Below are 10,572 nucleotides of genomic sequence, written 5' to 3'. Positions count from 1 at the left end.
GTTTTGGAAAATATCAGCGTTTCGTGTTCGTTTTGACTTCGTGTGGGGCCTGATTCTCACGGCCATTTACACATCATGCTAACACGTTTCCTTGTCTCCTACGGCGCTCCACGATACTAAAGCTTTAAATGCATCTAAAGGAGTCACACAAACAAAAATGGTGCCACCCATAAAATTCAGGAACAAATGTGCACGGATAGCGTCCTCCTCCCAAATTTCAATAAGAGCCTTGGTCTCGGCATCATCCCAGTTCGCACCACACTATTTTGATGCCATTAATTGTTAATAGGCTGTGAAGACGTTTTTGTTGTAAACAGGGGAAGAGATCTGTGAATTGTAAAGCCAGACACGCCGGAAAACCTGCAAAATAAGTCAGCTGACTTTATATAGGAGATGACGCGGTCTGCTCATGCGCTCTTTTTTAACAGCCACAACAGAACTGTATCGAGCCCTGCTGCTGAACTAGTATTAGATTTAGCACAGTTCGGTTGTGTCTGACACAGTCCAGTTCAGTTGTTTTCCATTTACACTCAACAGTTCTCTCTGTACGGACTTTTTTTAGCACAGTTTAAAAATGGTTGTGTAAATGGGGGTATAATGAGTCCAAAAAGCGATTATAGCCTTATTAAACCCGGCAAAGAAGGAACTAGTTGACTGCACTTTTACATCAGACCATAGGTTCTTACCGGGCAAAAACCCAGTTTCTAGAGCAGCTCACACAGTTATGATCCCATCCTGTATCCTAGCACAGACCAGAGACCTGTACCCCAAAACAGTTACAACAGTTGCAGTGGTTTTATCCCAAACCCTGGAGTGGTTCTCTCACAATGTGAATGTCTGCCAGCTTCCAGCACACATAAACCAAGTAAAAAGGATTTGATGTCAGAGCAGGAAATTCAATTAGAAGGAAAAGGATATACTACCCATCTTGGCCACTTGAGTCTAACCAAAAACAATTCCAACCATGTGAACAATGCTGTGTCAAAAGATGACTGCACAAGGGTGTAGTAGATTGGTCAAAGAATGTCATACAGATCCCCTAGTAATTCAGACGGTGGATTGGGTTGGACAATTTGCTTTGAGTCCTGATCAAATTATAGACTTTCTTCTTTGTTCTGCATCCTGTCGTGTGCCAGGTCTAAAAGTGCTTCCACCGAAAACCTTTGGACTGCTTTAAACCGTTTCAGAGTCCAGCTTTGGAGCAGATCACATCGGAATGAAAATCAATCTGGGAATTACTGTCCAGGGTACAATTTATCTGGTCTGTGGAGAGATTCGCTTGCAGTGCGAAAACATGCCTGTCCCACCATAACAAAAGCAAGAAGAGAAGATGCTAGAGCAGCACACCGAGTAGAAGAAGAAAAACACTTCTTGAATCCGAAACTGAAGTAGAAAATGTCTTGTGGGGCTACATGGAGTAGTGGAAAGATGCCAGTGAAGAAGCAAAAGAACAATAAACTAACCTAATTAGATCCACTTTTTTATGCATTTCCCCTTCCTTAAATCATCACAATAGTGGACAAATACAGCCTCCTGAAACAAGTCCTTTACAACTACATGATGTTTTTTGGCCCAACCTAAAAATTAGCAAATAAAGGAAAACTGCACCAGCTGAAGCTATGAATACTCCAATAATATAAAATGGGGTCCAATTACACAACACCAAAATACATTTATTTAAACTGATAATGTATCATTCTCATTTCTTATTATTTTAAAGAATATGTTGTTGATACCACTACTATACCAGAATATAGGATTAACACAACCCTTGACCAATATCCAAAAAACAACTTTGTGCATATCTATAAAGCTAGAATAATAGAAACTGCGAGGACAAAGCTTGAAAGATGTGAAAAAAAACGATATTGCCAGCTTTCCTAGGCTTTTGGTTTTAAGCAGTGAAAATCAATATAATTGAATGTGAAGGCTGGAAAAGGTCACACAAAGAAAAGTAAAGTTGTTAAGGATCATTGCATTGCATTAGTGACATCCCATAATATCACAGTTGTGTGATAACCCATGCAACCGAGAACCCCTACTTCAACCCACTTGTATGGGTCAACCCATACAAGTGGATCTCTGGGACCATTGAACTATGTTTGCTTTCAGAGGAAGCAGGTGGAACCAAAGAGGGTTTTGCTTGTAACCCAGCAGCAGTGACACAAGCACCTTTATAAAATATTTGATGGTAATATCCCCTGTACCATTTAGTTTTATGTTAAAACTGTTTTTTATTGTTGACTATTAAATCTATGAATAATTTAAGATTAAAATCAAGCTGTAGTCTCATTCTTTAGATGTCTCCTGAAACAGATTCTGTAGATAAATGTTTTTTTCCAGAGTAAACAGTCCTCAGCTTGCACTGCTCCTCTGCAGATTTTGTATGCCGCTGTCGACTTTTTTAAAACTAAGTTGAATAAAATGTTTAGACCATATCTAGCTCAAGCACTGAGTAAATGATTAAAGATTAGCTATGTAGTATAAAGACAGTTAACTTGATCATTGAGAAGTTAGCCAATTCAATGGTTATTATAATTCCAAGCAGAAAAAAAAAAAAAAAAAAAAAATCTTAAAAAAAAAAAAAAAAAAAAAAAAAAAAAAAAAAAAAAAAAAAAAAAAAAAAAAATCANACAAAAGCATCAAACTTGCATCATAAAAAAAGATAAAATGTCTAAATCCTATGAGGAATGCTGGCTCAACTGCTGAACCTAAAACCAGATACAAGCTTGAGACCCACTGACCGTACTGCAAGGAGTCCAAACAAGGATATAAAACAGATTCACAAATTCATTTAACATGCCCGCAAAAAAAAGAATACTCAAGCTTTTAGAGAAGGCAAACTAAATACTTTTTCTATAGGACACATCTGAAGAATTCCAAGGAGTTAAGGGCAAAGAATAACTTGCTGCAAAGAAAGCTGCAACAGATTGCGATCTGAAGCAACCTAAAAGGAAAACAGACAAAGCTCAGGAAAGTTGGAAAGTCAGAACATCATAGGTCACAACAACACACATCTGCACCAGACCTTTTAACCACATACTGCAGTAAAACATTCAAGTTCTTACCCGTCGACTGTAAGCGAAACATAGCAACCCAACAGCTGTCAAAAGTATTTGGCACAACTCAAAAAAACTAATATTAATTAAAATAAAAAAAACAAGGAAAATATAACTTAAAAAGTGAATTAAAACATATATACACATCGAGGCCAACAAATCTAGATTCAAGATCAACACCATCAAAGCATGCTTTCAAAAACGTCTCCGCTGCATTTCGGGTGACTAGCGCAACAAAATATAAAATACCTGTTAAAATAAGGATACAGTACTACCTACATTATTTTAAAAAGATTCATAGCGCAACTTGCCCTTAGTTGCCTTTGATTCAGCTCTCTTGAACCTGGGTTCACGTTACATTAAAGTTTTCACACAAGCCAACAGGGATCCCTGTTCGCTTGTAACCGCTTCTGCACCACAGAATCGGCAAAGTAGTGACATCATTCAGGTAGTCTGTTGCTTTACTTGTTGCAACACTTCAGTTTCCTGCCATAAAAGCAGGACGGGGTGTTATAAAAACTGGTATTATTAAAAGACAATTGTTGCTTCCAAATTCGGGTTAAAAATTTGCTAATCGACATGATGTGACTTCAAAGCAACTGGCCAAACGTCAAGCGCAATTTTTTTACCAAAGGAGAACACTGCTTACCTTAAAGAAATGCACCCACTCTTTCCTCCGGCAACAGTGTTTGAATACTTTATTACGGTCACGGGTGATGAGGAATTTCAGCTGCTCAGTGGTCACCAAAGCAAGCCATTACAACTTTTCACAGACTTGGCTAATTTTTAACGCAGGATGTTTTTCTTCACACGGATGGGATTTGAACACAGGTCCCCCATATTAAAGTCAAATACTGATTCACAAATGGGCAAATTTTAGCTCCTATTGTTTAACCTTTCACAGGGTCAGCGGTTAGGAAACTATCCTCGGTAGGAAAGGAACCCCGAGTTGCGATATGGAATCTGGAAAGACTTCCGGATGTGAATACGAGATAGAAATGAACATGGACGATGCAAGTCAAATTTGGATTAATGCCTTTCAGTAAAAGTACTACAGAAAACACAAGTTACACAAATGTAGCGAAAGGCTGGGTTGTTCCCTTAAGTCCTATCACGCAAGAGATTGTGGGCAACCGTACTGCGGCAGAACATTGGGATGTTCCTATGCTAATCGAACCATCAATAGGAGGCATCCTGCTTCTTCTTCAGACCTCTGTCCTTACTGCGAACGCTATTTGGACAGCACGTATCGTGGTGACTTCTGATGCACTTCTGCATTGGCTCAAGGTTCATACCGCTATACCTGATTTAGATGGTTCCAGAGACTTAAACTACTTCACAAGCAGCGACGGTTGCAGTCATAGGTATTTCAAAATAATTTTTAAAAAGATAAACCGTCAATAGGAAAAGCGCAATTAAGACAAGTGTTATCCCTAGCGTTTAGGGTAGTCCCTAGAAGAAAGCTGTTCACCAATGGCTGCATAATTGTGTCCAGAGCATAGAATATTCTTTAAACATCAATTTCTTAGTGCTCAAACTATCAAATGTAAGTCGAAGCCTGGGGTAAATGAAATTGGGACTATTCTCTGTGAAGTAACCAGATCGTTTTTAGATGGTGTTCTAAAATCTGAAAAGATAGGAAACCAATAAGCTTACAGGCAAGATTTTTTCCTGAAAGCAGTGGTAAATAATAGGAAAACCATGACATGAACTTGATTTCGAGGATGTGTGATAATGGAGATTTAGGATCAACATTTTCTTTCAAGCCCCTTCCCAATCCCCCCAGCTACTGAGTGCCCTCTCAACCCCTTGCAATCCAGATGGGAGAGACAGCCGTCTTAGAGTGACGAGGATGGGCCACCTTGTTGGACTCCATGAAGTGGACTGCATCCTCGAGGTTTAAAAACTCCACAAAGGCCATATCGTAGCTGTAACCTGGGGACAGCATTTGAAATACAGATGGGTTTTTGTTAGTTAAACTCAGAAATAGAAAGATTTTTAAAAAGCATTCGTGAAAACATCGAGATCATTGCGAGTACATTTTCAGAGTTTACCCAAAACATACCTTTTGGACACAACATACTTTTTTTTCCCATTTGTTTTTCCTGGTTTTTATGCCACTGACTACGCCCAAGCCAGGTCCTTGGGTACAAATATTGCAAACATTTGGCTGTAAATGTTCGCATTGTGAGCGGCATAGTCAGTCTAGTGCCATTTGCATGAATAAGAATGAAAATATGACCATCAGGACATAGTCTCGATTAAATGCTTGATCTCATGTAGACAACATCTGTAGCGCAAATATAAAGGACGTTTTATGCTACCACGGGTATTTTTCTTTTACAGTCAATCAAGATGAACGAAGTTACCGAGACGATTCGTCTGAAGAGGTTGTTTTTTTTGATAAAGCATCCCAGATCTTCTGATGAAACACTAAGCAACTCAAAACATTGTGAGTCATCCTTAGGTAACATAAAAATGTTGGAAAAACAGAATTCCCCCAAATCGTATTTTCAGTGAGCAAGCGTACAGACACCACCAACAAAAGCAACCGGAACAAAGAAAGAAAAAAAAAAAAGAACAAAAAGCAAACGCTTTTACAGCGAAATACGAAGGGACATAGTAGCGATCGAGTGCCCCAAACAATCCGGGAGAAAAAAAACTTTCATTCTTACCTGGCACAACATTTCTGATATCAATTCCCTGTATCGGCATCCCATCACGGACCGCAAAGGCTCCAAGAATCTTGAAAATGAAACCATAAAAAGAAAGATTAATACTTAGAGGGTAATAAAACTCATCATTGGCAACTACAACTACTCAAACATATATGGTTAATTGAAACCTGCATTTCTTTTCAATTACCTGATCCACCGAATCAGTCTTTGGAATACCACTTATGGAAACGATATTTGAAACTTTTTCCTTGACCGATGCATTCCTGTAATCTCGATCCTTTTAGACAATGGTTAAAAAAAAAAGACAATAAGTAATAAACAAAAAGCCCTAATCGTAAATAGAGATGGAAAAAACATACCTGGGAACCAGAGTCTGTGAATTTTGAAGGTATAACTGGAGGAGGGCCCTTAAGAAATATCTCTGATGGAGGAAGTTCTTCATGATGGTAATCATAAACCCTTCTAGACGCCGTTCTGTAATCTATGTCTCTGTAGTCTTGATCTCTTCCCTCTACTGTGCTTTTTCTTTGGTAATCATCGTCCTCCTGCAGCTTTTTCCTGAATGGTATTTGTTCAGATGGTATGTCGTTTATCTCTCCAAAAGGATCATTTGGCTCCTTTATCTCATGTGAAGGTTTCTTTGGATCTTCAAAGTAAGGGGGCCTTGACTCACAACTTGTTTTATTTTGGATAAACTTCGCATCCTTTTCTTTAGGCCATTCTTTACTTTCCCTACTCTGACAACCTGTTAAGGGGTTCACTTCTGGCCTTTTCCTTTCATGAAATGGCGTTGGATCCATTACAATCACATTACTACTGAGAGCGAGAGGGAAGCTAGGAGCAGGTTCCAAATCTTGTCCTGCATAAGGCTTCTTGCTCTTTTGACGGTTTTTCCATTCTTCAGCTAGAGTCATCTCCTCACCACCCCAATAATCCATAATGGGGCTACCACTAGTTTCAGGATAATCTCTACTTCCTGCAGTGCCTCCAGGACCCCTAAACTGTGGTCTGCGACCAACAACATCTGGGGGCATGTCTGATCTTTCCCTTTCTTCTGGAGAGAACTCACCTGGTCCAAATCTTAAAGGAGAACGTTCCCTGCCTCTGATGTCAACAGGGGGTCCAGGTTGATTCCTAAAGTCCATATCAGACTCAAATCTGCCTCTTGGGTTGAATGGTGGCCCTCCTCTTCTGTCGATATCCAGTCTCTTTTCATGTGGAGGCAAGTCCATCTCATAGCGATTAGCATCACCAATATCTCCTGGGTGTCTGTCAGGCATGTCCCTAAATCCACCATCTTGCACCATTCGATCCATGGGAAAGCCTCTCCTTCCATCAATATCAGGCCTGTCAAAGCGTGGCATGTTATGAAACATTTCTCTGTCCCTCATGTCTAAAAATCTGTCACTGGGCTCCCAAGGAGGCATATCTCTTCCTCCAAAATCCCTGCCTGGCCCACGAAACCCAGGGGGATCAAGGATTTCGTCTCTAAGAGAAGTTTCTGCATGCCTCCTAGGATGGAAGTCTGGCTCCTCTCCAGGTATGAAGAATTCTCTGCTTGGATCTCTTCCTCGGAAATCTCGGGGATCCATATCCTGACCTCTCATGGGAAAGGCATCCATCCTTCTCTGGTCCATCAGTGGAACAGCAAAAGGTCTAGGACCCATATGATGCATATTCATGCCATCTCTATAATCAGGCATTGGACGATCTCGACCCCAAAACATCTCTCCACGGTGATCGCCGCTGAAAGGTACCGAAATGTATTAGATTGCAGATTCAAAACACAAAACAAAACAGCAAAGCCAGAAAAGTGTGAGCTACTCGCTAAATGCCAACTTGTCTTATTTCATTTGACAACTTGCAGCCCCCGTATTGGATCTATGACAGGCCATGGTGTCTCTTTTAACAAACAAGGTTTTTCAAAGTGTATTTATCATATATGACATATTACAAGCCATGATTTAGGCTATATTCATCATCAGAGGAGCTGTTGGAAGAGCATATGTGTTGGCCAGGAACCTGATTCATCATTGCAATAAATTCCAATGACATTATCAACTGCAGCCCTAGACCCATTTCAATACCAAATAAGCTTAAGCTACTTCTTGTAGAAAGATGACGTTTGTTGGAGGTCATATAGATACATTATCCTTCAGTTGAATAAGAGAAAAATATAGCAAATCCCAGTAGGTAGCCCACTGTCTAACCGGGTACCAAATGTGTGGTAGGTAGGTGCTACCAATTCAAGTCAAATAAAGAAAAAAATCAAAACGAACAACAGTGACAAGGGCCAAAATGACCCAAACCTGTTTTTGTCTGTTACGACTGAGTCTTTTGGAGGGTTTCACAATAATAAATAAGCTACATCAATGATTAAAAAGATTCTTTACAATGCAGTCAGTTACATGGACTACTGGTAGTAACCTATCAGAGGATTTAGAGAAGGCTGCTTGTAAACAATTAAACATTTATTGTTAATCTATATGAGTAACTGCAATAAAATTGATCAGGTGATTATGCAAGGCCTGGTTTCAAGTAAACGCGCATTTAGAACAGGCTTTAATACAAAACTACAGGAATCTTGACATAATGTATCATTGTTAATGGTTATTTAAAGCAAGACCAGAAAGAAAAAGCACATTCTGCAGATTGTGCACTTAATTTCTTAACATTATTTAATGAGCAATGAGAAAACAGGAAAAATGGAAACAATTCAGTTCATTTTTTTTCATTAAAAAAAAAAAAAAATTTATTTAAAGCTGAAAAAATTCAACTAAAAAAATTCAACAAGTTTCACTTGTGTAATGTATGTCATTTAAATTCAGGCATAACAAAACACTATCCCCATGTTATATCCCACAGGCTGACCAATTAAAACAATGTTCTATTGAAAGCAAAGGTGGAGGCCAAGCAGTAGCACTGAGAGCTGAGCTGTGGAAATAGAAAGTCAGTGGATGCCAGCTACCTCACCGGCAATTTTCATTCAGTAAAGTTTTAATTGAACTTACTCCTTTAAAACGTCAACTCTTTCTCCTAGCTTCTTTATGGACATTGTGGTCTCTCTACATTGCTAAAAACCGCACTTACCATCATGTATTAGCAGGGTGTGCTATCAGTAACCATGGCCATCTGCCAAACGCACTGTTTGTGTGATATAAAGGAAGCCTTGAGGCAGATTTGTCTAAATTAATTTTAGTAATCAAGGTCTTCGAATAATTCAATCAATTGTTACCAATTGTTATGTGATTCTGAAAGCAAACTGTTCTGAGACACACTAAATGTCAGAACACACCAGATACAATATAGCATGTGATCTGATGGAGAGATGTGGTCCTATTAATTCATGGCACTTGCATCTTATCAAAAAGCATGAGAATGGTCAGACCATACATGATTCTCTGCAACACCACTTGCCTAGCTCTGACTAAGGTACACCCCTGGTCTATGATTATCAGTCCTAAGAAGCAATTTGATGAGAATGTCAGACAGTAACAGCTTAAAGAAAAACCCTGTCACTTCAGCACGTACCAGCCTAAAAAAATAATATACAGCCAAATGTCCAAGTATTCAGAAGATACATTTATTACAAATGAAGTGAAAGAAACTGCTTTGTAAAATATTAATAAAATGATCATAAAACAGAGTTCATATTAAGTTTGAAAATAACTAATATAATCAACTTTTTGTGCAGCAAATTTCACACAAAAAAGTGCTCTTTAGTGTCCAGACACTAAAGAGCACAGAGTGATTTATTTTAATGATATATGAGGAAATGAGAATTGAAGGAAATGTGGATTCTTCACAACTGATTTTGTGCCGTAAAACACTTATACTGCCAACTTATGATCTTTTAAGATCTAATTTTATATGATATCTCGTCTGTATACAGGAGTTTAAAGGGCTCTAAACAGTTACTATCACAAATCCAACTGGATTTTCAACATAAATCAAGCAACATTTGTTTACATAAAAAAGTGAAACTCTTATAAATATTAGGAATAATCGCCGTTCCCTTACCGAAAGGGTGGTCTTCCCCGTGGTCCTGGTCCATCCCACATGTTTACAACTATTCTATATTTAAAAAAATTCACAAATAAAGACAGTTAATATTCGTATCCTGTAAAAAAAACAACAAAAAAACACACACACAATTTAAGTGTTTATTTTTCAACAAGCGAGCATATACATGTTTCTTCCAGTCAGTTAGCAACATTGTTGTTGTTTTTTTCCTTTTCTTTTTCTTGGGGGGGGGGTAGGGAGTGAATTCTTTGAAGATGGTTGCAGTATTTTGTCAGATCAGTGGTAGAAATGACTTGAGGGAGTGACTGCAAAAAATGGTGGCGAGCTAACTTTAGCTTCCACAACAAGGCCCTTTATTATTCGGAAAAGAAGACAAGTGATAAATTACTGCACGTACGGCGATTCAGAAAAACCATTAAATGATGACGGTAACATGTAAAATTTTTAATCTAAAATCTCTTTTTCTCAGATAATGAAGAGTAATGCGATGACGCTTTGAAGTGGCTAGCTAATGTTTAAGAGCTAGTTCCCCAGCGTTTACTCGTACTCAAACAAATGCTGTCCCATCGATAACACTTTAAAATATTAATAAAAGTAATATTTTCTCAAGGAGACCTACCTCAGATGCTCTTTTAATAACGTTTTATTCATAAATCCTGTTGTGCAGCGTCTGTTTAAAAGAGCTGAAGCAAAAATGGAGACGAACTGCTGCTTCTTCTTCTTCTTCTTCTTCTTCTTCTTCTTCTTCTTCTTCTTCTTCTTCTTCTCCGGATTGCTGGCGACTGTCATCAAACGTTAAGATGCATTATCGC

At 38.6% G+C, this 10,572-nt stretch overlaps 1 protein-coding gene across 2 annotated transcripts in view; it reads right to left on the bottom strand.

Annotated features, from left to right (window-relative positions):
* LOC107097501 (RNA-binding protein 6-like) overlaps nucleotides 1–10,488 on the bottom strand; it is a 20,025-nt gene extending 9,537 nt beyond the window's left edge. For both annotated transcript variants that reach the window (XM_015394658.1, XM_015394659.1), the window contains exons 1-6: nucleotides 10,380–10,488; nucleotides 9,758–9,811; nucleotides 6,097–7,483; nucleotides 5,925–6,014; nucleotides 5,735–5,804; nucleotides 4,921–4,994 (exon numbers count right to left, since the gene is read on the bottom strand). In XM_015394658.1, the coding sequence (XP_015250144.1) occupies nucleotides 4,921–4,994; nucleotides 5,735–5,804; nucleotides 5,925–6,014; nucleotides 6,097–7,483; nucleotides 9,758–9,811; nucleotides 10,380–10,411 (1,707 nt within the window). In that variant the 5' untranslated portion in view covers nucleotides 10,412–10,488. The remainder of the gene's footprint in view (nucleotides 1–4,920; nucleotides 4,995–5,734; nucleotides 5,805–5,924; nucleotides 6,015–6,096; nucleotides 7,484–9,757; nucleotides 9,812–10,379) is intronic.
* Nucleotides 10,489–10,572: the final 84 nt, after the last annotated feature.

The sequence above is a fragment of the Cyprinodon variegatus genome, unplaced genomic scaffold, assembly GCF_000732505.1.
Source record: "Cyprinodon variegatus isolate N-32 unplaced genomic scaffold, C_variegatus-1.0 Scaffold702, whole genome shotgun sequence".
NCBI classification, from domain to species: Eukaryota; Metazoa; Chordata; class Actinopteri; order Cyprinodontiformes; family Cyprinodontidae; genus Cyprinodon; species Cyprinodon variegatus.
Note: the sequence above shows the minus strand (reverse complement) of the source record. Positions and strands in the feature narration are given on the sequence as shown.